A 27,783-nucleotide genomic window follows, 5' to 3' on the forward strand; every position below is an offset into this window, starting at 1 on the left:
TTTATCTGATTTCCACAGGTTTTGGATCTGATCACGAGAAGGACTTTGTTACAGCACTCCAAGCTGCTATTCGATGCATCAAGTCCCCCCAGGAGTACTTGGAACAGGTAGTTAGCTCGTTCATATTTTGATAATCTAGCCTCAAGTGTTTGTCGCAGCACTCCAAGCTGCTATTCTGGACTTCTGGTAGAGATTGATCTTATGGCTATTTGTTTAACTATGTAGGTGGGTACTGTAGTGGAGTCAGCATCAGATTATTTTTCTAGTAGGCTCAATAAAAAGGAGAGGAAGAGCAGAATTGCCGATGAGGTGCTTGCTGATGGCTCCCTTGCTCAATACCTGGTAAGTCACCAAAATTTTACTCCGCTCAAAACTTGAATCTTATTAGTTTGCTGATACATTATACATTATACATACCATTTTGTTCTTACTTTGTTATTCTTGTTTAGTTGTTGTCTTTCAGGCTGGGCTCTCTAAGAATTGTTTCTGTTTTTCTTTATTTCTGCATTATTTGGAAATTAAGTGGTTTCTTACTTGGAGAGTTAGAGTATGAATGATCTTAAACACTGCCTTTTCCAGGTACTTTGTGTGCTCATTTTCTTAAATAACGGCTTCGTTTTTCGGAAAGGATACAAATGTTGCCTTTCAAGCCTTTGTCCATGAATCTTCTTAACACTCCCTCAATCCCTGAATAATGTGACACATATTTGATTTGCGGTCACTATTAAGGAATCAAAAAATTACCATTATTGTCCTTCAGTTTTTAATTTTTTCTAATCTTCACCTTACCAATGTTGTCTTTATGAAATTTGTAGTTATGTCTATCATTAAGGTATTATGGTGCAGTTCAAATTTTATCCACCAGAACTAGATATAGAAACTCTAGAAAGTGGGCTTTTCTTTTTCCCCTTCTTCTCGGAATGTACTAAAATAGGAATGTTATTATTCTAGGACGGATAAAAAATTACCATTATTGTCCTTCAGTTTTTAATTTTTTCTAATCTTCACCTTACCCAATGTTGTCTTTATGAAATTTGTAGTTATGTCTATCATTAAGGTATTATGGTGCAGTTCAAATTTTATCCACCAGAACTAGATATAGAAACTCTAGAAAGTGGGCTTTTCTTTTTCCCCTTCTTCTCGGAATGTACTAAAATAGGAATGTTATTATTCTAGGACGGATATAGTACATGTTTCATTCTATTAGAATCTTCTAGATATCAACCCTTTGTTGTTTACCTCGTTTCTTGTTTTCATAGGTCTTCTCTGCCGTTTTTATGGCTTATAATCTCTTTACATGATTTCTTATTTATGGAAATTTTGATCTATATTGTACATGTCAATCTTAGGTTGATTTCTCCATTGAAATTTCCCATGCATTGGGAGATAAACCAGTGAACAACCATTTTTTGTTATAAAACAGACAAGTACATCTATTGCCGGAAGGGACATTATTTAAAAACTACGCTCTTAAAATTCCTAATGGTTTGTTTTCTTTGGATTCATAAAGGTTCTTGTTTTATTTTGACCTGTGCAGTTTTCAGTGCTGAACCTCTTGCTTGTGATCCATCAACGCTTCCAAAATATCCACCAACCAAGGAGATGGATGCCAAACGACGTGGTGACGAAGCACGAAGGTCAGTAGCAAGCATTATTTATATGTTGTATGATTGGCCCAAGTGTCATGAGAAACTATGTATTTAGCATGTCAATCATCATATCTCTTCTTTTCACTTTCTTATTGGAAGAATGGTCTTAAGTTCTTCTGTTCAGTTCATTCTAAAATTTTGAAAAAGGGATATTTAGTACGAAGTATATATTTTTTGTCAATTTCAAATTAATCTGACTTGTATTCACACCTTGAAAAAATAGAACAGTTTTCTGCCTCTGGCCGGACTTGTAATCAGTCTTCTTTTGTAGATAATTTGTAATGTTATGTTGTTGCAAGTAGCAATGCATTCTTGAGGCCTAAATCAATATGGAATTTGTAGGACGGATATTGTTTCAGCGATGCATGGTGACAAATCCGCTAACTTAAGTGTGGTTGGAAAATGCCTAGAGAAGATTTTAGAGGAGTCTCGTTTTGCGAATAAGTTTGTGCTACCATATAAGGAAGTCCATGAAGACTCCAGTAACACTTTTTTTGGGATGGGTCCTTACATGGATTTCCCCTATAGAATATTATAACCGTAAGGTCTAGATGTTGGTGCTCCGGTATATCTTTCCGGCTTCGATACCATATTTTTGTTTTTTGATAATTTCTGTAACTTTTAACATTATGGAATTTTGTTTAAATTGAATGTCACTATATTTGCATTTTGTGTTTTGGTAGTATTAAAAGCTGCTTATTTTATTTAATCTGTAGATTAAATAAAATCAGCAGCAATTTTTTTAAAATATCCAAAAAGTCATTTGCGTCGCTCTTTTAGTAAAACAGCGACGCAAATGACTTTTCAACATTTTTTCAAAAATGTCATTTGCGTCGCACTTTTAGCTATTGTGCGTGGCAAATGACTTACTTTTTTGGCGCTCAAATTGTCATTTGCGTCGCACATTTAGCTATTGTGCGTGGCAAATGACTTATTTTTTTGGCGCATGAAAAGTCATTTGCGTCGCATATTAAGCTAATGTGCGTGGCAAATGACTTTTCAACATGGTGCCTGAAAAGTCATTTGCCTCGCACATTTTCTTAATGTGCGACGCAAATAAGGGTCATTTGCAACGCACAAATGTGCGACGCAAATGACTTTTAGTCATTTGCGTCGAGAGCTTTTGCCACGCACAATGTGCGACGCAAATGCACTTAAATGTGCGATGCAAATGACCCTTTTTCCACTAGTGGTTACTGAGTCTTCGGCTCACCGTTTTTTGTTTTCTGTTTTAGGTACTGCAGGGATCAATGGAGACGAGTAGTGGCGAGGAATTTCACTTTAATATTATCCACCTAGCTTATGCTTACAGTTTTAATGGTTTAATAGTTTTAATTAAAGACTTTTTAGGTACTTTCATTTTGATAATATAAAGGATTATATATATATTTTGGAGTATTTAATAGCATATGATTGATGTTTGCCTTGTAATTTCCAAAAAGGAAGTTACGGCAGGTAATGCCCCGACCGAATTAGGTTAATTCCGCTGCTAATTATGCTTTAATAATTGAATTAGAGGTCGGGGTGTTACAATTTGGTATCAGAGCCAGTTTCTGGACCATAAGTGCTAAACCTTACGGGTTTTCGCACGAATAGAATTCATTAGGCTTTAAGTAAAGAATTTTAAGGAATGAGTTAAAAAGAATGTTCTAAAATCCTGCTAATTTAAAATGAATATGAGCGTGAGTGTAAGAACGGGATCAAAGGGTTTATTTTATATTATTATTTCGCTTCAATCTGATAAGATATGTTATGCAGAATGTCGACCATTGATGCTATCAACGGAGCTCGCAACGAGCATCATGTTCACGATGATAACGACATTACTCACGAGGAGTATGTCCATGTTAATGGCCACGAGGAAAGGATGGAACGATTGGAAAATGTGAGTGCAATGTTGGCCGAATTAGTCCATGATTCTCGGAAAAAGAAAGATGTTAGTGGGAACTAGAGCGCAACGATGCTCAAGAAATTTTCGTCGCTCAACCCACCGTCCTATGATGGAAAGCCCGATCCAGTTGAGTTCGAGGATTGGATAAGTCGCATTGATCAGTTGTTTGAAACCCTGCAATGCCCTGAGAAATGGAGAGTTGATTTCGCAGTATTTTACTTGACGGGTCAAGCAGGATTATGGTGGAAAATTAACAAGGAACGAAAGAATGGGCCTGGATTTGGTTGGAACGAACTACATAAGTTAATGAGAGACAAGTTTTATCCACCATCCTTGAGGAAACAAAAAGAAGATGAATTTCTACACTTGCAACAAGGAACAATGAGCGTGTTGGAATACGCAAATAAGTTTATGGAGTTGTCAAGGTTCGCGCCAGACTTGGTGTCGACAGAGCAGTCCAAGATGAACCGTTTCGAACGAGGTCTGCACCTTAAGTACCAGGATAGGTTGTCCACTCAGAGGTTTACTTCATACCAGGATATGGTTGATATTGCAGCTAATGTGGAGCGAGTGGTACTACTTCGAGAAGCGAAGAATGTTGGGTATAAAAGGAGAAATGATAACCAGAGCCAAGGAGGAGCAAAGAAGCCTAACCAAAGTTACCAGGGAAATCAAAGGAGGAATGATGGTAATCAAGGAAATAATAGGGGACAAGGATTTCAAGGAAGGAACAATCGGTCGCAAAGATGTGCCAAATGTGGGAAAAGGAGTCATGTTGAGAGTGAATGTCGTGTTGGCACAAATGCTTGTTACCGATGTGGAAGTCATGATCATTACGTCAGAGATTTCCCAAATCAAGTGACGTCAACCATAAGAGGACCAGTTCCAACTAACAACGATCGTGGTCGTAACAACAACAACGCCTCAGGTTCAAACCGCAACCCACCTCGACCACCGCCAACTGGAAGAGTTTTTGTGATGAGACAAGATGAAGCAGATGAGGATGATAATGTTATCACCGGTACCTTTTCTATCCATTCGTTACCTGCCCATGTTCTTTTTGGTTCTGGAGCTTCACATTCCTTTATTTCACCATTGTTTGCTAAATGTTTAAGTTTGAAACCATGTTGTGACTTTCATGCTATTAGTGTTTCCCTACCTAGTGGAGAAATTGTGAAATGTAGAACCATGTATAAGGATTGCCCTATTGTAATAGAGAAAGTTGAGTTTCGAGCAGACTTAATAGCTTTTGACCTATCTGAATTTGATGTAATCATGGGAATGAATTGGTTGACTAAGTATGAAGCTAACCTTAATTGTTCGAGGCAAAGGGTGACCCTTAAAACGCCAAATGGAGATAGAGTTTCATTCCATAAGTTAGTAATAAAACCAACGATTCAAATTGTCCATGCTTTGAGAGCACGTAAAATGATCGAGAGTGGTTTATCGGGTTATCTGTGTAGTGTTATTGACTTAAATACCTCCGGACCTACCATTACCGACATACCTGTTGTTTGTGAGTACCCACGTGTTTTTCCAGAAGAAATACCTAATATGCCCCCACCAAGAGAATTAGATTTCAGCATTGAATTAATTCCAGGATCCACCCCTATTTCTAAGGCACCATATAGAATGGCACCAGCCGAGTTACAAGAATTAAAGAAACAATTAGATGAGTTACTTGAAAAAGGATATATTCGACCTAGTGTTTCACCTTGGGGAGCCCCTGTCTTGTTTGTGAAGAAAAAGGACGGAACTATGAGGTTATGCATAGATTATCGAGAGTTAAACAAGATTACCATTAAGAATAAGTATCCTTTACCCCGTATTGATGATTTGTTTGACCAACTTCGAGGTGCAAAAGTGTTTTCTAAGATTGATTTGAGGTCAGGTTACCATCAACTTCGAATTAAATCTGAGGATATTCCAAAGACAGCCTTTAGAACTAGCTATGGTCACTATGAGTTTGTTGTGATGCCTTTTGGGTTAACCAATGCGCCAGCTGTATTTATGGATTTGATGAACCGTATTTTTAAACCATACCTTGATAAGTTTGTAGTTGTTTTCATTGATGATATTTTGGTATATTCTAAGAGTAATGAGGAACACGAGGAGCATCTGAGAAAAGTGTTAGATATGTTGATTGAAAACTAGTTATATGCTAAGCTGTCAAAATGTGAATTATGGCTTAAGGAAATATCATTTTTAGGTCATATTATCTCTGAGAAAGGTGTATCTGTTGATCCTGAGAAAATAAAAGCAATTGTGGAATGGCCTAGACCAACTAATGTATCTGAAGTACGAAGTTTTATGGGTTTAGCTGGATATTATCGAAGATTCGTTCAAGACTTTTCTAAGGTTGCCTTACCCATAACCCGATTAGTTAGAAAGAATACCAAATTTGTGTGGAATGATGATTGTGAATGTGCATTTCAAGAACTTAAGAAACGTCTCACCACTGCCCCTATTCTTACCCTTCCATCTGGAACTGACGGATTTGTAATTTATAATGATGCTTCTAAGAATGGGTTAGGATGTGTCTTGATGCAAAACGGAAAAGTTATAGCTTATGCTTCACGCCAACTCAAAATTCATGAACAAAATTACCCTACCCATGACCTCGAACTTGCAGCTGTTGTTTTTGTCCTCAAAATTTGGAGACATTATTTGTATGGAGTTTCGTGTCAAATTTTCACCTACCATAAGAGTCTTAAGTATATTTTCACCCAAAAAGAACTCAACATGAGACAACGTAGGTGGTTAGAACTTCTTAAAGATTACGATCTTGATATTCAATATCATCCCGGAAAGGCTAACGTTGTTGCAGATGCATTAAGTCGGAAGTCTCACCTAAATTCTATCCTAACTTTTTCCCGAGCCAACCAATATGATCTACAAAAGATGGAAATTGAGTTTATCATGAAAGGAAATCCTTGTTTGAATGTGTTGGTAATGAAGCCAACTTTGATTGATGAAATTAAGGAAGCACAATGTAAGGACTTGCAATTAGAAAGAATAAGGAGTGAAGTGGAAAATGGGAAGTCACCTAGTTTTGTCATTCAAGAAGATGGCACGTTGAGGTTTCAGGGAAGATTATGTGTGCCAAATGATGAGAAGTTGAAAAAGAGAGTTTTAGAAGAAGCTCATAGTTCACCATACTCGATTCACCCTGGAGGAGATAAGATGTATAAGGATTTAAGACAAAGGTATTGGTGGAGCAACATGAAGTAAGAAGTGGCAGAATATGTGGCTAAATGTTTGACGTGTTAGAGAATCAAGATCGAGCATCAAAGACCAGCAGGTTTGTTGCAACCTCTGGATGTGCCAGAATGGAAATGGGATTCAGTTTCAATGGATTTTATCATAGGTTTACCAAGATCAACCAAGGGAATGAATGCTATTTGGGTTATTGTTGATCGATTAACGAAGTCAGCGCATTTCTTAGCAATGAAGAGCAATTCAAGTTTAGATCAACTTGCTGAACTATATGTGAACACTATTGTGCGATTGCATGGAGTGCCTAGTTCGATTGTTTCTGATTGTGATACGAGATATCAATCAACCTATTGGAAAGAATTGCAGAAAGCTCTTGGGACGAAACTTAACTTCAGTACTGCATTTCACCCAACGACTGATGGACAAACAGAACGCACTAACCAGATTGTTGAGGATATGTTGAGAGCATGTGCTTTAGATTTTCAAGGAATTTGGAAAAGTTTCTACCTATGGTTGAATTTTCATACAACAACAGTTATCAGGCCACCATTGGTATGGCACCGTACGAAGCTCTTTATGGAAGGAAATGTCGAACGCCGTTGTGTTGGAGTGATATTGATGAAGCACATATTATAGGACCAGAATTGATTCAAGAAACAACTGACAAGATTCGTTTAATCCAATCAAGAATGATGGAAGCGCAAAGTAGGCAAAAGAGTTATGCAGACCAACGAAGAAGACCTCTAGAGTTTGAGGTTGGAGATCACGTGTTCTTGAAAATTTCGCCAACGAAAGGAATAATGAGATTTGGTCAAACAGGAAAGTTGAGCCCAAGATACATCGCATATGAGATACTAGAAAGAGTAGGTGCAGTAGCATATCGACTAGCTTTACCAACCGACTTGGAAAAGGTGCATAACGTGTTCCACGTGTCGATGTTAAGAAAATATGTTCCTGATCCTAGCCATGTGATTACGCACGAACCCTTGTTATTGCGAAACGATTTGACTTACGAGGAGAAACCAATTGAAATTCTAGAACGAAGAGAGAAACGAATTAGAAGCAAAGTAATTCCAATGGTTAAAGTCTTGTGGGCCAATCACTTGACATCTGAAGCCACATGGGAAGTCGAAGCGCAAATGAGATCGAAATATCCCCAGTTATTCGTTTAGAAACGATAATATGTATGAATTTTAATATGCTACTTGAATGATTATGTTATAATGTTATTCCGCCATGTTTGTCTAGCGAATAGAACGAATAAGTATGAATTGTATGATTTCTATGAATGGCTAGTTCGACTGAGCTCCAGTTTCGAGGACGAAACTTTTTCTAAGGGGATAAGAATGTAATACCCCGAAATTTTAAATTCGATTTATTAAAATTAAAAATATTTATTGACTTGATTTCGTTTTAATTAAATTATGAATAATCAAATTTCGTTATTTTAATCTTTTTTACGATTTATTTTAAACGATAAATTTATAAACGAATTTTTTATTTATTTTCGTTAACGATAATTTTTTTTTATAAGAATTATTTTTACTTAAACATTCCTATTTTTAGCAATTTCTGAAATTTTGCCAAAATTGTGAATTATATTTTTAAAAAAAAAAATGTCTGCTTTATTTCCTTGCTCCCCACGCACAAACTAGGAAGACAAAAACTTCCTTCCTTCCCTCAATTCAGTCCAAATGCAGATGCTTGGACCCCAAGTACACTCCCTTGTTCATCACACTTCCCATATACAAATTCAGAAAATTAAGGTGGAATTTCAACAACAAACAAAACACAATTTCAATTTCAATCTCACTCCTTATTTTTGGTGATTCAATCCAACCAACCACCATCAACCACCGTCTTCCACCACCGCAGCCACCACCGTGCACCACCATTCTCACAACCACCTCAACCACCCTGACCACCGTCGCCCCAGCACCACCGCACACTCCACCCCTCGTCCCGGCTCTTCTCCTTCGACACTCCCCTGTCCCCTCTCCCTTTTCTCTTTGCAGCACCACCGCGACAACCACCACTACCTCCAGCCACCCTCATCATCTCTCCAACCAACCTCCGCTCCTAAAAATCCGGCGATCCGCCGCCCAAAACCGCCAAGAACCACCCCAACCTCCCCTGTTTTTCGGCCACTTCGCGCCCCTTTCTCCCTCTCTCCCTTCGTTCTGCCACCACCAAAACCCCACCACCCTCACCGCCCTCCGGCGTCGAGCCACCTAAGCCCAGTCGCCACCTTTCCCTCCTCCCTCCTCCCTTTCCTCCTCCTCGTGCGTCTCCTCTCCCCTCCCCTGTTCGTGCCTTCATTTGAAAGAAAAAGAAAGGAATCAGTTTCATTTGAAACTTGATTTTATCCTCCCTCAAACCTAAATTCAGATTGGGCCATTTTATAATTTGGGCTTTTTGGGTGAGTTAAGCCTGATTTATAATTTTCAGAATCTAATTTATCAATTCTTAGGATTTAATAATTTTTGTAAAATGTATATTTACTAATAAAATTGTTTATTATTTTCAGGTTTTATTATCGATTTTATGAGAATAGGATTCTAGTGTTATTTATCCAAAATGAAATTTAAACAAATACTTTCATAAAAAAATTGATTTAAAAACTTGTATGTATTTTGATTAAAAATCCGAGTAACAATAATAATATTTCGTTAAATTTCGAAATTACATTTTTATTAAAATTCGTTATTTATAAATCCATTACTTATAAAATTTATGATTTATAAAATATTGATTTTATAATTATTTATCGATTTTAGTACTAATTCAATTATTTACTACTTTTTAAAGAAATTGGACTCAGAGCTCAGGACGAACGAACCCAGGCAAATCCCTAGCGAATCGCGGAGTTAGGTAACGGCTATTGCTAGTACCCGCAATTCCCTTATAAATGCGATTATGAAATTACAACGTTATGATTAATTTATTAAATGAATGTTTTGACATGTTTTATGAATTGCGGGAAATGAAATATGATTTTATTGAATTATTTATTATGATATGATTTGATGAAAATATTCCTTATATTATGATTGATTGAATATTCTTATAAAATAATGTTTATAAGAAACCATGACAGGAATGATAATTTATTTTGATCGTATGATCCAAAGGAAATATGTTACTTCAACCGAAGTAAAAAGGCTAAAATGTAAAATTAAACGAAACATGATAAATGAAAGTGAAATACCTAGCCCGTTTGGCAGTATATGTTCACAGGTTACGATTCTCGGTCATGCATGTACCCATGGGGCATCCGCCCATTGAGCTAAGGCTCTCATGTTTTCGGGCCAAGGCCCCATGTTTATGGACAACGGTCCATCGTGGAAGACGTTCCACCATGTCATACTTGCCACGGCTAGCATGTGCACCCTAAAGTTATGAATGAATTAAATAAAGGACTTTATAAAATGTTTTAAATTATTCTATTCTCCCTGTGTTATTAAATAAAATGAATTGAAATGAATTTACGTTGCTAGAATAGCTCGTTACTGAGTCTTCGGCTCAACGTTTTTGTTTTCTGTTTTAGGTACTGCGGGGATCAATGGAGACGAGTAGTGGCGAGGAATTTCACTTTAATATTATCCACCTAGCTTATGCTTACAGTTTTAATAGTTTAATAGTTTTAATTAAATACTTTTTAGGTACTTTCATTTTGATAATATAAAGGATTATATATATATATTTTGGAGTATTTAATAGCATATGATTGATGTTTGCCTTGTAATTTCCAAAAAGGAAGTTACGGCAGGTAATGCCCGGACCGAATTAGGTTAAGTCCGCTGCTAATTATGCTTTAATAATTGAATTAGAGGTCGGGGTGTTACATCATTTCTTTCCTTTGACGATCTCATCTCCCACTGGAACCAAGATCCGTCGATTTCGAATATCCATAGATGGAGTATTTAATGCCATTAAATACTTGATCCGTTTACGTACTATTTGTGTGACCCTACGGGTTCAGTCAAGAGTAAGATGTGGATTAATATAATTAATTCCACTTGAAATGAAGCGGCCTCTAGCTAGGCATTCATCTCACTTGATCTCACTGAATTATTAACTTGTTAATTAATACTGAACCGCATTTATTAGACTTAATATTATATGCACACTTGGACCAAGGACATTATTTCCTTCATCACGTACTATTTGTGTGACCTTACGGGTTCAGTCACGAGTAAGCTGTGGATTAATATTACTAACTCCACTTGAACTGAAGCGGCCTCTAGCTAGGCATACAGTTCACTTGATCTTACTGAATTATTAACTTGTATAATTAATACTGAACCGCATTTATTAGACTTAGCATTGAATGCATACTCGGACCAAGGGCATTATTTCCTTCAATCACGACTTGCCCGAATAGGCTTCCATTGTTGGGAGATGATCGCCTCTTCTATGGTTTGGTAGAGGCGTTCCGTACACATCACAAATAAATAGGGCGAAAGGGGGTCCCCTTGGCGAATGCCCCGGCTAGGTTTAAAACTGTCGGAAGGCTCACCATTCCATAAGACTTGCAAAGAAGCCGTACTAACACACTCCATGATTGTGGTGACTAGGCGAAGTGGCATGTGCATTTGATCGAGGGTATATTTGATAAAATTCCAGCGTAGACGTACGCTTTCTCAAAATCTATTTTTATTGCCATATACCCTTTGGTTTCTTGCTTCCTTTTCATGGTGTGGATGACCTCTTGAACAATGACAATGTTATCAGTAATCTGGCGACCCGGGACAAAGCTTCCCTGGGTATTCGAGATGAGTTTCGGCAGCATGGGTTTTATGCGGTTTACAATCACTTTCTTGATTATCTTGTACACTACATTACAAAGGCCGATGGGCCTGAATTGGGCCGCATATTCTGGATGTTCAATCTTGGGGATGAGGGTGATTATTGTCATTCAAGTGTGGTGGGATACCCTTTCCCTCAAGGACATTTAAGACTTAAGTGAATACATTCTCTTTGATCAGTTCCCAAATTTTTTGGAAAAATAGGGCTTGGAACCCAACAGGTCCCGGGGCTTTCAGCGAGCCCATTGCCTTGACCACTTCTTCAATTTCCAAACGTGTATATGGACGTTCGAGGGTTCTCCATACTGACAAAGGGAGTTCGGGGAAAACATCCATGGGGATGTTGTATTCATCATCACCACCTTCATCTGTGAACAGCGTAGCAAAGTAGTTAGTGACATGCGTCTTAATCGACTCCTTGTCATGTATCTAGGACCCATCATCACCCTTAATAGCTACAATTTTGTTGCGCCAAATTCTCACTATTGTGCTCAGTTGAAAAAACGTGGTATTTCGATCACCATTCTTTAGCCATGTGACTCTCGATTTCTGGTACCAATATAGTTCTTCCTCCTTTAGAATGTCATCCAGTTCTCTTCGAAGTCTAGCTTCAAGTTTTAGGAGGCCTTGATGGGCATTCGAAACAAGGGCTTTCTACACCCCTTCTATTCGAGCGAGTAACGATCTCTTCCTACGAAAGATGTTGTGAAAAACTTCCTTACTCCATACTTGCAAATCCTCCGATAACTTTTTCAAGGCATCTCCCAGTGGCTCTGCTCTCCTCCATTTGCTAGTGACAAATTCTTGGAAGTTTTCATGGGTAAGCCAAACTGCTTGAAAGCGAAAAGGTTTGTTCATCGATTAATTGGAGTGGTGCGAATCCATTTGGCGAAATTAACAAGGGACAGTGGTCGGAAGAGATGGCTGGAAGATGTCTCACTTTGGCTTGCTCGAACCGTAGCCCCCATTCTGTATTGCAAAGCGCTCTATCAAGACGGGCACTCTTCCTAGTTTCAGGATTAACACCACGGGCCCAAGTATGTGTTGCTCCTACAAATTCAACTTCTAACAGTTCCATATCATTGACCCAACTATTGAAGGCAACAGACCGTCGAGTAGTATCTGGACAAGAAGTGTTTCTTTCACTTGGGAAGCGGGTATCGTTAAAATCGCCTGCAATGAGCCATGGTTGATTATGATTCGACGCGAATTCCTTTAGTTCTCTCCAAAGATCTCTTCGACGAGTCGGGTCCGGGCTCGCATATACAACCGTGAAATACCATGGTTCTCCTTCCACTTTCGAGATATCCAGAGTAATGTATTGTTCATGTTTGTGAATAGGTTCTACAGTGACTTGTTCACTTTTCCAGTAAATCCAGATTCCCCCGCTAAATCCTCGAGCGTCCACTCTGGTATGGCCAGAATAGCCTAAAATTCGAGCAATTTTTTGGGCCTGCTCCCCTCGCATGTGGGTTTCAACCAAAGCCAACACAACGGGTTTGTTTGTTCGAATGATTTCTTTTAGCGAAGTAATAAAAGAGCTACTTCCCGCTCCTTGAACATTCCAGATCATGCATGATATTGTAAGTGAGTCAACAACAAAATTAGGTATGCGGCGTTCCATTAAACTTGTGATTGAGGGTAACGAGGATACATACGCTTGGCTTATGAGGCGCATAAGGCGAGAGACTTTATTGGGTAGCATCAAACTGACTACCAACTCCGGCTGCTCCGGGTTCTGATCCATCCAAGACTCCATTCGCACTTCGAGAATGTGGGTCAGGTGGTTTGCCGTGATCAAGTACGGCATGCTCATTGGGCGTCCCACAAAGAGGGTCTTCTCTGTTGGGACCCTTAGGCCGATCACATTCCTGTATAGGTAGGATATTGGAGCGTCCATCTAGTTGGTTCGAGTTTGATGGCTGCTTCGGTTCATTGGGTGAGTGGATTTGTAATTGCTTCTGTGTGGCGGCTGAGAGGTTGATCACTGTCAAGTCATTTTCTTTTCCTCGGTGAGTACTTAATGAGGAGATTAGGGTTACAACTTTATCATGCCTCGAGTTGGACTCTCTTAGAACTCTGTCACCCAATAGGAAATATAATTCCGTGGTTATTTTTTTTATCAGAAGATTGTATATATAGTGTACATGGATTAGGGTTTGTAGGGCTAGGTTAGTAATTACTCCCTCCATCCCTTAATACTCGACATGTTTTGACTTTTTGCACTATTCACATAATTCACTTTGACCCTATTTTATTTCTAGTATATGAAAACAAATGTTAGTATATAATATATTGTTGGCTTCATCTTAATATATACTTTCAACATATTAATATTTTTATTAGTTTTAATAATATGTAGTTAACGAAATTGGTGGTTAAAGTTGTGCATTGGCAAGCGTGTCCGGTCAAAACAGGTCGAGTATTAAGGGACAGAGGGAGTAACAAACTAATTACATAAATACATAAATATCTACACATATATACATAGTCTAACACGTACACCTCCGCAGTCAAAGCGAGACGTTGGCGGACAATTAGACTGTCTATGAAATCATCAAAAAGTACGCACGGAAGTCCTTTAGTAAAATGTCAGCAATTTGATGACGAGATGGAACATGTTGAACCCGAACCACTCCTCGCACAACTTTCTCACGGACGAAATGAATGGCCATCTCAATATGCTTAGTGTGTTGATGTTTGAACTGAGTTACCTGAGAGATAATTGACACTAACATGATCACAAACCAATGTAGCTTTCTTGATCGGAACATCTAACTCCAGTAATTGTCAAAAAAATAATGGAGATCCGCATGGATTTGGATAGTTAAAAGTTTTTAGCCCTTGTGCTGCGTTAGATTAATTAGTTGTTCTATTATTATTTTAAAACTAACCATATAGATTTGATACTCTTTTTTTTTTTTTTTTTTTTGACATAGATAGATTTGATACTCGGAAACCAATTTACACTACAAGAAGTTGTATTATTAACGACGGGAAATCCCGTCGCGAAAGGCCAATAATCGTTGATTAACGACGGGATTTCTTGTCGCGAACCCGTCATAAAAGGGGGCCGTCGTTAATATAAAATCCCGTCGTAAACCCGTCGTAAAAGACATTTGCGACGGTTAATCCCGTCATTGTTTGGTTGTAAGTCCCGTCGCAAAAGACTTTTGCGACGGGATTTTTGACCCGTCGTAATTAGGTTATCGTTAAAGATACAAAATCTTGTAGTGTTATCCAATACTTGTAACGAAGTGAGATTGAATTTATCCAATACTTGTAACGAAGTGAGATTATTCAAGGCAGAAAGAGTAATGATGGTGTTCTTTTTTTTTTTTTTAGGATAGGAGTAACAAAGATTTTCATGAAAAAGTTTGGGAAATGAAGTGAAAGATGGATACGTGTACACATATTTTAATTTTATTTAAAGGTGGTGTACACTAAATGTTGTATTTTGGAGTAAAAAATCAACTCAAAATTAATGTTTAAAAGTTAAATCGATATAATGTAAAATTTATCTATTTTTTAGTGATAAATTTTTTGATTTTAATTAAAAATATTTGTTCAAAAGGTTTACCCATATATTTGTTATTTTTTATTTATTTATTTATTTATTATGGAGTAGTATGGATTAGGAAACAAGTAGTAGGTTTACTTAATAATTATATATTACTCCATCACAAATTCTTATTTAGAAGGTATTGTGCGCACAAGACCTTTTGTTACTCCGTTAATAAAATAGGAAAGTGAGTATTTAAGTTAGTTAAAAATAGAAGTTAGAAGTTATGGTGTAGAAAGAACTCTAGAATTATAATAGTTGGAGGAAACTATAAATTGTGGTAGTTGAGATGAGATGAGATGAGATGATTGAATTGTGTATAATTAAAAGGAAGCATTGACTGATGGGAGGGGGTTACTTGAGAGAGATTCCTTCATCATCATATTCATATTCATATTCATATTATTATGCACCGCCGCCTATGGCAAAACAAGAGACACAGTCGTTGCCTCAAAAGCAGTACCCTCAACAAATAGAGCAAGAGCGACAACAACTCCCGTTACTCATACAACAATGGCGGATGTATGAACTACAACTCCGGTTGCATAAAACACTTTCCGGTCAACATACTCATCATTCTTCTTCTTTTTTCTCATACAATGTACGTCAATAATCTTCGTCTTTCTCTGACTATTAATTAATCATACCCCGTATACAATTTTTTATTTTTTTTTATTTACTAGATATGTTTATGTTTTTGTGGTTGGTAGATACACAATGAAGATGAATTTTTGGACGCCTTTTCGAAACCTAAATTACTCAAAAACGATGATTGCGAGTCTTCTAAAGGTGGTGTTAATATTGTTAATGAAGAAGATAAAAAGGATGAAGATCAGATATTGGACGACGTGCGTCCATATGTTTTATTTCCCCGTTACTAATTCAGATTTCTAGAGGAAAATATATCAGATTACATTGTTTTTTTTAATGTATCCCGGTAAATGTTTTTTATATTTTTTCAATTTTAATTCAGCTATTTTAGTTTTTTTGACAACTACTGTGCTTCAGTAGATACATTGGGTTAACCCGGATTGTATCAGGGTAATCGTCAAAGTGCCCCGGCCTATTGAACATATGTTTGAACCATTATAAACAAGTACATTCTCTCACTTCTATAAGATTTTTTTTTTGTTCTATTATGAGGAGTTCCTACCGAGTTTGATATGGTTATACTTGTTATACGGACTATTTATAAGTAAAGAAATAGGATAAACAATTTATCTTTAACAAATGCATATGTTTTCAACTAAAAAAATAACAAATGGATATGTTTTCAACTAAAAAAAATATCCTTGTATATATTCTCAAGTGTATAAGTCCTCAATGGACAATGGGTATCATGTACTCGGTAACAACTTCTATTTGATATTAAAATAAGGGTAAACAGATCTAAAAGATTGCTCATTTTTTATCAAAATTACATATAACCATGCAAGGTCTTATTAGATTCCCACTGATTTTGTCGTTTCGTAAAATCTTAGCAACAATAATATGATATTGTTGTAATACACAATACTTTTTCATGATGACCAATATTTTTTGCAATAACTTTTATCGTTGCTTAAGATAGATTTAGTTAATTGAGTTGATGTTGACTTATTTATAAAAAAAAAATATAGATACAATTTCCTGCTAATGGTAGATTGTGAAAGAGGAAGTCTTTGTCACAAGTGACTTGTGTTCATATGGACACAAGTGAGTATCAATACAGAATTTGGAGTACCAATATAGAATATGTTAGTACAAATACATATTATGTGAATACCAATAACACAATATGACTTGTATTGGTGGTACTTCTAAGCAATTTTACATTTTGGTACTGACATATTATGTGTTGGTACTCAAGATGATTGTATTTGTATCCCTTGTGTCCATATGGACACTTGGGGTTTAGAAACCCTCAATTGTAAAATAGCAGCATATTTTGAGAACTTTAACGTTTTATAACATTTAACCGAAAATCGGTCAACATAAGCTGATTAGTAATTACACAAACATTTTTATAATTTTTGATGAGAGAAATGGGTTGCGATTCTTATGAAGTAGAGTAACATGGACCGAGCCAAGAATCTCATGAACGAAATATGACAGACTTAATCTAGTTCGAATCCAATCCAATTCATTCAAATCAAAACCAAAGAAATGATTTCTGTTCCTATCTCATCTGCACTCGTTGCTGCTCCACCCTGTAATCCAGTTCAACACCTTGATAAATGCTCATCCATGGCGGAAGTCAAGCAACTTCACTCTCAAATCATCCGTCTTGGCCTCTCGTCTGACAACGATGTAATGGGAAGAGCTATCAAGTTTTGTGCTTTATCGAAATCTGGTGATTTAGTTTATGCCTACCAACTGTTCGATAAAATGCCTCACCCAGATGCTTTTATATACAACATCTTAATCAGGGGTTATTTGCAATGCCATTTAGCTAGGGAATGCTTGATTTTGTACTTGCGAATGTTGAAGGGCTCTGTTTTGCCTAACAATTTCACATTCCCTTCCCTTGTTAGAGCTTGCTGCATTAATGATTGGGTTGAGGAAGGGAGGCAAATCCATGCCCATGTTGTCAAATTTGGGTTTTTGAATGATGGGTTTTCTCAGAATAATTTGCTTTACATGTATGTTAGTTTTGGGTCTTTGGAGGAAGCTCGGCGAGTTTTCGATAAAATGCTACAAAGAGATGTTGTCTCTTGGACTACCTTGATTAGTGGGTATTCTCAATTGGGTCTTGTAAATGATGCTTATGAGGTGTTTAGATCAATGCCTAATAGAAATTCGGGTGCTTGGAATGCTATGATAGCTGCATATGTTGAGCATAATCATTTTCATGAGGCGTTTGGTTTGTTCAATGAAATGAGGACTGAAAATATAGAGTTGGATAAGTATGTGATAGCTAGTATGTTATCTGGTTGTACAAAGTTGGGAGCTCTGGAGCAAGGAAAGTGGATTCATGGATATGTGAACAAGAATGGAATAGAGATGGACACAAAACTTGCAACTACAATAATCGACATGTATTGCAAGTGTGGGTGGTTGGAGAAGGCTATTGAAGTTTTCATTGGGCTACCTTCAAAGGGGATTTCCACATGGAACTGCATGATTGGTGGACTAGCAATACATGGAAGAGGAGAAGTTGCTATAGAGGTTTTCAAGAATATGGAGAAAGAGATGATCGCTCCTGATAACATCACTTTCTTGAATGTTCTGAGTGCTTGTGCTCATTCGGGGTTGGTTGAGACAGGACGCCATTACTTCAAACATATGACTGAAGTTCATGGACTCGAACCAAGAATGGAGCATTACGGGTGCATGGTTGATTTATTAGGTAGAGCAGGATTGTTGGAAGAGGCTAAAAACATTGTTGAAGAAGAAATGCCTATGGAAGCTGATGCAAGGGTTTTGGGTGCCCTTGTTGGAGCTTGTAAGATCCATGGAAACATTGAGCTAGGAGAGAAATTCGGAAAAAGATTAATCGAATTGGATCCTGATAACAGTGGTCGATATGTTCTATTAGCCAACCTCTACGCAACTGCAGGCAAATGGGATGATGTTGTTAAGATCAGGAGGTTAATGAATGATAGGGGAGTGAAAAAGGCTCCAGGTTTATCAGTGATTGAAATGGAAGGCATGATTAGTGAATTTGTTGCAGGAGAAAGGGATCACCCTGAAAGCAGGGAAATATACTCCAAACTTGATGAGATGTTAGAAAAAATAAAAAGTGTTGGGTATGTACCTAACACTGATATTGAAGAAGAGGAAAAGGAGAAGCCTTTGAATCATCATAGTGAAAAGCTTGCCATAGCATTTGGGCTGTTGAAGACTAAGCCAGGTCAAACTATTCGCATCTCCAAGAACTTGAGAGTTTGTAGAGATTGTCACCAAGCAAGTAAACTCATTTCCAAGGCTTTTGATCGTGAAATCATTGTCAGGGATAGAAATCGTTTTCACCATTTCAGGAATGGTCAATGTTCTTGCAATGATTTCTGGTAAGATCGATAATATTTGCCTGTTTGGTTGACAGATGACATGACATATGAGAATTACGGTCCTGTTCTTTTGGACTTTTTTGCAGTTCCATTCAGTTCAGTTAAGCTCAGCTCCATTAAGTTCAGTTCAGTTCAGCTCAGCTCCATTAAGTTCAGTTCAGTTCAGTTCAGCTTCATTCAATTCAATTCAGTTCAGTTCAAAAGAACGATTCATCTTTCTTTGTAATTATTTTTATTCTTGATATTGCAATTAAAATTGACATTTATTACTTATATATATACTACCTCCGTTCCTTAATGTTCTTTACGCTTACTATTTGCACGGACTTCAATGCAATATTCAACGACTTATATATCCATTTCCGTATGTGAAAAAATTATAAAATTTTGATATTTTGAAAATACATAATGAGACCAATCTAACAAGATCTTACATGATAACATTTTGATGTATAGAACAGTGGGAATCCACGGTCAAAGTTTTCATACTTTGGACACATATTCCCAAGCGTAAAGAACATTAAGGAACAGAGGTAGTATATAATAATTATTATTATTGTTATTATTACTTAAATATTACTATTATTATATTAATATTATATGTAATTATTGTTATTAATAAATAATTATGATTATTGTAGTTATTATTTATTATTATGAGTATTGTTATAAATATTAACATTATATTTATGATTTATTATTAATTATTAATTATTAATTATTTTATTATTAATTATTTAATTATTAATTATTTTATTATTAATTATTTAATTATTTATTATTTAATTATTTATTATTTATTATTTATTATTTATTATTTATTATTTATTATTTATTATTTATTATTTATTATTTATTATTTATTATTTATTATTTATTATTTATTATTTATTATTTATTATTTATTATTTATTATTTATTATTTATTATTTATTATTTATTATTTATTATTTATTATTTATTATTTATTATCTATTATCTATTATCTATTATCTATTATCTATTATCTATTATCTATTATTTATCATCTATTATTTATTATTTATTATTTATTATTATTTATTTATTATTTATTATTTATTATTTACTATTCATTCGGTTTCATTCAGTTCAGCTCCATTAAGTTCAGTTCAGTTCAGTTCAATTCAGTTCAGCTCCATTAAGTTCAGTTCAGTTCAGTTCAGCCAAATAAAGTTCAGAAGAACAGGGCCTACATTCCAAAAGAACTTTGTATTTCATAGGAATTTAAATCCTATGTCAAATTCCTTAAGGTTGCGTTTGGAACACGAAATTCATTTCAAATCATGGGATTCAATTTTTGGAATTGAAATGTTGGAATTCAATTCCTAATTTTGTGTTTGGGAAACATTAGAATTTCAATTCCAGGATTTCAAATGTTAACATGTTGTTTGGAAATTAAAGGAATTTCAATTGAAATCTAGAAGTTAGTTCTAAAGCTCTGCTCAGAACATCCAAAACATTACCTCTTGTGTTTTTATTAATTATCCTACCATGATAATCAAAGAAGAAAATTTGTTTGTGCGTATTCTTGCCCAACTTGTTTTATTTTCTTTATTTTCTATCTTTCTCACTTTTCAATAATTTAATCACTCTCATCCAAATCAGATCCACATGATTTGAATTAAAATTGATTTTTTTTTAATCAACAACAATTAAACAAACCAGTTCATGAAATTATTTTATTAATCAACAAGGATAATCAAAATCATATTGTTAACAAGATTCAAATTTGGGGAAAACCAAACCCTAACTCTTTTAGTGATCTTATTACTTGCGATTTCTTACGGTTTCACGTGAATCTTGATGTGGACATAAGTATCAAGCCGGATATCTTGAAACAGTAGTCGTTGGCGGCGGCGACGGAGCGGCGGCGGCGACGGAGCGGCGGCGGCGACGGAGCGGCGGCGGCGACGGAATTGTTAAGCAGCAAAGAAATTGCATGAGAAGGGAGATAAAAAAAAAATCAAGGTACGTGTGAAGAAAGAGAGAGAACTAAGGAGGGAGATGAAAGAGAATTTAAGGATGGTGAGAGTTTGTTGGATGGTTAGCAATGGTGTCGAGGAGAGAGATAGGGCATAGGTGAAAACTGAAAAGATGAACCAGTGTGAAGCAGAGGAGAGAGAAAGGGGAGAGAAATATGGAATTTCGAATGACATGTGTTCAGTTGTAATTTCAAATGATTTATTTGGTTCTTAATTTTTGAAAGCTTGGATTTGGGCCAAATACAAATCCAAATTCTTGGATTAGCCAAACAAGTTATTTGGCCCAATTCCAGAATTTCAAATGAAATTCAAGATACCAAACAGGCCATAAACTTGTTTGGTAGACAAGAAGAAATTTGCACATCAATTTCCCATATTTTAAGGGAAATTTTACATTTTTACATTATCGATCCCTCCACCTCAAAATTCCCATGATTTTTCGATAAATAAGTTTTGTATAAGATCATTCTATACTCATAAGACTGTTAATATTAACAAGAAAACCATAACTACTGTAACACAAAAATCATACTAGTAAATATTAACCCCAACACTTTTATTAAGACATTAATTTATTAGAAAACATAACTAAACGAAACTATTTGTATATATAAAAAAGTGGAGCGCTAAAAGCCGCCCCATATTACTCAAAATCATCCATTATTTTACCTATATATCCTCCTTTATTTACCCTCATTTATCCTCTTACCTTCCCACCCCAAATCGGACCACCACCGGCTAGAACCCCCGTCCACCACAAAAAATATAAAAAACAAAAAAAACATTAATATTTGACAATACTCCAGAGTCTAGATTTTCATACTCAAGATAGCGAGAATATTTGCAGCAGTTTGATTAACATACTTGTCAATGCACTAGTTTGATCCGTGAATATATGAAATTATATATTAGTAAAAACTATAAATAAAAAGTTTGATATTTGAAAATATACATTAAGACTAATCTAACAACATAAGTATTACTAAGTACATAACAACATTTAATTTATATGTATTACTCCCTCCGTCCCAATTTATTTTTTACGTTTTTCGTTTCTAGTGTTCTATTTTAACCTTTACACCTAAAACCATATTGTCCATAAGCTATATGTGTCCAAATTATAATGTAATCAGACAACCATATTGTCAAATACTCTAGAATAGTGTTTTAAAATAAACTCTCCTACCAAAAAATAATGTCAGGTTCAGCCGTTTAGGGCTAGGTTTGACACGTGTGATGAATAGGGAGGAAAATAATTTTGTCTATGTACCCTTATTTGTTTCATTTTTTTTTAATAAATAAGACACCGAATAGGGAATAACAAATTTATCCATCATTAATTTTTATTAATTAGGAAAATATCTATAAGTTATATGTGTCCAAAGCATAATGTAACCAGACAACCAAATTGTCTAATACTCTTAGAGTTTTAAAATTCAAAAAAGTCTCTTATCAAAAAATAATGTCGGGTCAAGCCGTCTAGGGCTTGGTTTGAGGCGGGTGTAGATACACGGACGGGGATGAAGCGAGGTTAATTTTTGCATACGAGGCCGGAATTAGGATGGGGATGAGTATGTCACATATCGTGGTGACGGACATGTGAATGAGAATTTTAGACTGTGTTGAGGGACCAACACCACCCCGCTTCGAAGATATCTCTAGCTGAATAATGTATATGGTGGGGTAGGTGTTAAATGATCGGGTAATGATTTAGATGATATATGAGTTAAATGGGTATGACTATTGAAGTAAAGAACGGATGAGAATAATATGTTTGACATGGGTTTGTTATGAAAGGGGAAGAACGTAAATTTATCTACGTGCGCTTATTTTTCTATTTTGAATTTGTTAAATAAATAAGACATGGAATGCGGCAGTAACATACCGAGCAATCATTATTTTAATAATAAAATTATCTATAAGCTCTATTTTGATGATAATTGTCTATAGTTATAGTTTAGATATACAAATTTAATATTCATATCATAAACCGTGCATCGAATGGGGCGAGTTTGAATCGATTGGATTTGAGAACACTCACCTCCTAATTATGTATGTCACTTTTGAATATTTTCATCAATATTATAGCTAAAACAATCAATTTTAATACTTCGTAATAAACTTATGTCAATATATTTAAAAGTTAGTTGAAAGGAAAAGCAGATTATTTATCGAATATAGAGATGTCAGATTACCAGTTGGGTGGTTTTGGGAGATCCCCCGTGCATCCATCCCAAGTGGGCGGGGTTGAAGAAAGTTTGGTGGGTGATGGGGTTAAAAAATGAATTTGTCGTCGGTGATGGGGCAATGTCAAAGACTCTAAAATAGAGTTTTTAAAATTCAAAACTCTTACAAAAAAAAAAGTTGAACCTAAGGAAGGGTTTGGTCATGAGGCGGGTGTGGGTATACCGGGGGGTGATGATAGGGGATAAATTTTATTTTATACCTCCCGAGACGAGGATTGGGAGTGGTGGGTATCGTTTCTATCGTTGATGGAGAAGACGGGGAAAAGAATTGTAGAAGGATACGCGTCTGCGGAGACCGCCATATCTAAGTGAATAAAGTAAGTGGTGTATGTAGGTGCTAACTGCTAAGTGAGCAGGTAATGAGGTTGATGGGGTGACCTTGCGAGTATTAAGTAGGTATTACTATCCAATTAGTAAAGGTGGACGAGATAACTTTATGCTTGACACAAGTGGGAATAATTTTTTTTTATATATATATCTACCCTTATTTGTTTTAATAAATAAGAAACTGAATGAGCAATAACAAATTTATCCATCCTTAGTTTTAATTTGAAAAATATCAATAAGTACTATTTTGATGATATTGTCTACCAGATTTCATATAAATTTATATTTAGATGATTATATGGTGCATCGCAGGGGTATTATACTAGTTTAATAATAAATATACGAAATATGTCCGTCAATATATATATATATATATATATATATATATATATATATATATATATATATATATATATATATATATATATATATATAATTGTAGGTCTGAAATTTTGAGTAATTTAATTGATCAATTGAAATTAAAATACGACACAAGAAATGCAAACTTTTGTATCTGCTCATTAAATTTCTTCGAAATAGATAGAAGCGTGTATCGGTCTTCCATGATCATCATCATGGAACTGAAAGATTGGCTATGACATTGTTATAAACAGAACAATGTAGATAATACGGATTTTTCATGAAATACCCCTGAACTTTGGCGAAATTCACCAAATGCCACTCGACTTTCAGAAATTCATAAAATACCCCTGTTCCAAAACATAATACACCAAGTACCCTTATGACGTCATCAATCCTAATTAACCCATTTAACTCACCCATTAACCCATTTTTTCCCAATTAATCAACTAAACTCCTAATTAACCCATATTTTTCTTTTCTCTCTCCCCCGCCTTTTCTTCCTGTTTCTTCCATGGATCTCCCACCTCTACCATGATGGTCGACTTTCCAGCCGCCACCATCGCCGCCAAGCAATAATAACAACATCAGTAGCGACGGTGGAAGCAGGCCGGCGACTGATTTTCTTTGGTATTCGGCTGCACCACCAACTCATTTTCTCTCCTTCTGTTGCGACAAGTCCAACTCCATCAACCCCATGGTGAAATCTCGTTACAGAGAATGATGGAGTTGCCGAAGAAGATTGAAGGCGGCCATTGTTGACTACTTGCTGCACAAGCCACGACATTGTAAGTGGTTCAAATTCTACAACAAACACCAAAACAAAGTTCGTTTGATCGGGAAAACAACAAACACCAAAACACCAAAACACAGTTAGGGAAATCAAAGCAAAATTTTGTAAATCTGGAAAAAAATCGATCAAACAACCTTGTTCGTTTGATGTTCTTTGTTCTTCAATTTTCCTGTCAATTTTCTTGTCAATTTTCGTTCTTCAATACAAGAGAGGCTCAATTTGGGGGAGAATTTCAAGGGAGAAATAACCTTGTTCTGTTTGATATTCTTCGTTCTTCAATTTTCTCTGAATCTCTTCGAATTTCTCTTCAAATTTCTGTTTCAATTCTTCGAATTTTCTTCAAAATTCTTCAAATTTATCTTCGAATTTATCTTCGAATCTTTGGGCTTTGTTAAATTGATGAAATTTGTTAAATTCATTCAATTGATTTGACTTTTTGTGTGATTAAATATGATGGAATTTGGTTTGGGTTCAATGAAAAAAAAGTAGTCATGATTTGCTGGTGAGATGATGGAAGGAGGAAGGAGGAAGGAAGAAGGAGAGAGAGAAAAGAAAAGAAAAATGGGTGGGTTAGTGGGTTAATGGGTGGGTTAATTAGGTTTGTTAATGGGTGGGTTAATTAGGTTTGTTAATGGGTGGGTTGATTATGGGTGTTAATTAGGGATTAGTTGAGTTAATTAGGCGTTAATTGGTGGATTATAGGTATGATGACGTCATTAAAGGTATTTGTTGTATTAAGTTTTGAAATAAGGGTATTTGGTACATTAAGTATTGAAATATGAGTATTTTATGAATTTCTGAAAGTCGAGGGGCATTTGGTGAATTTCGCCAAAACTCGGGGGTATTTCATGAAAATCCGTAGATAATATATACAAAGTAGAAGTACAAGCTAACTCAGTTTGTCCATTATGACTGCGGAGTTCTGATGGGATCCGGTGCATTAATGCGGTTATGATCGCACCCATATTTTCTCTCATTTGGCATGGCTAAAATACACTAACAGAGGACTATAACAGATGATTAGATAAAATTGCTCCAATATTATATTGCTCTACAGTTTCAGTCTATACTATTTCCGGCTCGCTCAAAAAAAAAATGGTGAAAACAATACAAGTTTGATTTTAACCGTGCACACCATGGTTAAAATTCGTCGTCTGAAAATTAAAGGCACTTTTAGAGATGATTTAATTTAAAATTTTGTAATGTTACAATAAGAAAGTAAATGGAGATTGACTATAAGATTTTGGACTACTTCATCTATCACCAATTGATTTTAGGATAAACACTATTTGAATTAGATGTGGTCAAACTCGATCTTCTCTTATCCATGCTCGTGTTACTTGTTTGAACAATACTCTAATACATGTGTATATCTCACCAAATTATCAATTCACACTCTAAAAACACGGACAACAATTTTCATAGTGTAGATCTACGGAAATTTAGTATGTTTAATTTATTAAATAGGACTAAGATGTTTGAAAAGGCTCTTGCATTTTTCCAAGTCAAAAACATAGTCTTATTCCTCTTTGATTCAAAACTTCTCCGTACACACCAATAAACTAAAGAGTAAAGAATAGGGTAGCTTTGAGTTCGATACTCATGAATCACGATATTTAATGATCAAATCGGGTATTCCTTCAATAAAATTTGATCAAATCAATCGGGGGAAAGGATCGAGCTAGTATTCACGTTATCAAGATCGAATCAATCAAATACTCAGTTGTGCAATTGCATACAATGATAGAATCAATTAAATAATGGATTACAAAATGACAAATAAACTCATGTCGAAAAAATAAACAGATCCCCTAACTGTAATGTGTACGTAAAAGCATGTAACGAAATCGTCTAAACATCACCATATTTTCCCTACTTAATCACCTAATTAAAACGACTAATACTGTTCTATTATCTCAATCTGTACACCAGAGAAATTAATCAACAAATCAAAAGTAATAATACCCATTAAATCATTAGTCAGTGAAAAATTATTGATGAAATCACCAGCAATTAATCGGCTGTCTTAATTCCAGCTTGAGAAAATCCTTCTCCTCATCTTCAACACCAGAAACATCTTCGACACCAGAAGCAGCAGCCGCTTGTTCATGATGTTGTTCCACGATCTCACCATGTTCAATCTCATAATCATCATCTGCATACTTCGCAACAGCAACCATTTTTTCTGCCTCTACTTTCTTCCACAGCGCTAAATCCAATTCCAAGTCCAAACAAACTCTCTTACTACTACTCGATTTCTTTAATATCGGAACCTCCGATACGTCGTCGCTCATCTTCCTCTTCTTCCCACCATCATTGCTTTCGCTGCTTCCAGAACTACCCTCTGTTGTCACACCGCTCACCGCCGCTGAAACAACACCGCCGCCGCCAACAACGACTATATTCTCTCTGTGCCGCCTCATATGACCGCCGAGTGCTTGACCAGTCGAAAACTCAATGCCGCAAAACTTACAAGAGTGAATCTTCTGCTTTGCCGGCAAACCAGACTCATCGGGAAAATCAACGGAGTTCGGTGACTTGGCCTTCTTGTGACTAGCACGGTGTCCTCCTAACGCCTGGAACGAGGGAAACTTACGGTCACACGTCTTGCACGTGAACATACGTCCGGCTACTTGTTGTTCAGCGTTCCCAACGACGCCAGTGAAGGAAGATACGGCGGCGCTATGAGCGGATAGAAGCATAAGACAGTTGGCCATGGCGGAAGTCTCGATATCTCCGGCGGCTCCTCTTTGGGTTTGTATCGTTGTCGTATTCATCACGTTTAGGTTTAACTTTTCTTCAAAATTAGAGAGAGAAAATAAGAGTAATTGGGAATTTTAATTGTAGTAATACAGAGCAGTAAGCAAAGATTATGAAGTAAATTGGTGAGTTGAGTTGTTGTGTGCTGCTGCTCCTTATATAGTGCGGCTGAATGGAAT

General features: G+C 36.0%; 3 protein-coding genes across 3 annotated transcripts; 2 read left to right on the plus strand and 1 right to left on the minus strand.

The window, feature by feature from the left end:
* The first annotated feature begins 15,409 nt into the window (after positions 1-15,409).
* LOC130464413 (uncharacterized) lies at positions 15,410-16,235 on the plus strand. The gene is made up of 2 exons (XM_056833962.1): positions 15,410-15,727; positions 15,837-16,235. Exons 1-2 carry the CDS (start codon positions 15,470-15,472, stop codon positions 16,005-16,007), a joined length of 429 nt encoding a protein of 142 aa, XP_056689940.1. The 5' UTR covers positions 15,410-15,469; the 3' UTR covers positions 16,008-16,235.
* An 828-nt stretch (positions 16,236-17,063) lies between these two features.
* Positions 17,064-19,422, plus strand: LOC110804010 (pentatricopeptide repeat-containing protein At5g66520-like). The gene has a single exon (XM_022009557.2). The coding sequence runs from the start codon at positions 17,272-17,274 to the stop codon at positions 19,117-19,119; it is 1,848 nt and encodes a 615-aa protein (XP_021865249.1). The 5' UTR covers positions 17,064-17,271; the 3' UTR covers positions 19,120-19,422.
* Positions 19,423-26,585: 7,163 nt separating this feature from the next.
* On the minus strand, positions 26,586-27,740 carry LOC110804005 (zinc finger protein ZAT12). Its single transcript, XM_022009552.2, has one exon. The coding sequence runs from the start codon at positions 27,619-27,621 to the stop codon at positions 26,848-26,850; it is 774 nt and encodes a 257-aa protein (XP_021865244.1). The 5' UTR covers positions 27,622-27,740; the 3' UTR covers positions 26,586-26,847.
* Between the last annotated feature and the right edge of the window lie 43 nt (positions 27,741-27,783).

Source organism: Spinacia oleracea, chromosome 6, assembly GCF_020520425.1.
Source record: "Spinacia oleracea cultivar Varoflay chromosome 6, BTI_SOV_V1, whole genome shotgun sequence".
Taxonomy (NCBI): domain Eukaryota; kingdom Viridiplantae; phylum Streptophyta; class Magnoliopsida; order Caryophyllales; family Amaranthaceae; genus Spinacia; species Spinacia oleracea.

What these genes read in the sequence shown, in the direction of transcription:
- LOC130464413 (XM_056833962.1), top strand. Translation starts at nt 15,470, where the DNA reads ATGGGAGGGGGTTACTTGAGAGAGATTCCTTCATCATCATATTCATAT. An exon ending in CTTCTTTTTTCTCATACAAT is followed by an intron (nt 15,728 to 15,836) that starts GTACGTCAATAA and finishes TGTGGTTGGTAG; the next exon opens with ATACACAATGAAGATGAATT.
- LOC110804010 (XM_022009557.2), top strand. Translation starts at nt 17,272, where the DNA reads ATGATTTCTGTTCCTATCTCATCTGCACTCGTTGCTGCTCCACCCTGT.
- LOC110804005 (XM_022009552.2), bottom strand. Translation starts at nt 27,621, where the DNA reads ATGAATACGACAACGATACAAACCCAAAGAGGAGCCGCCGGAGATATC.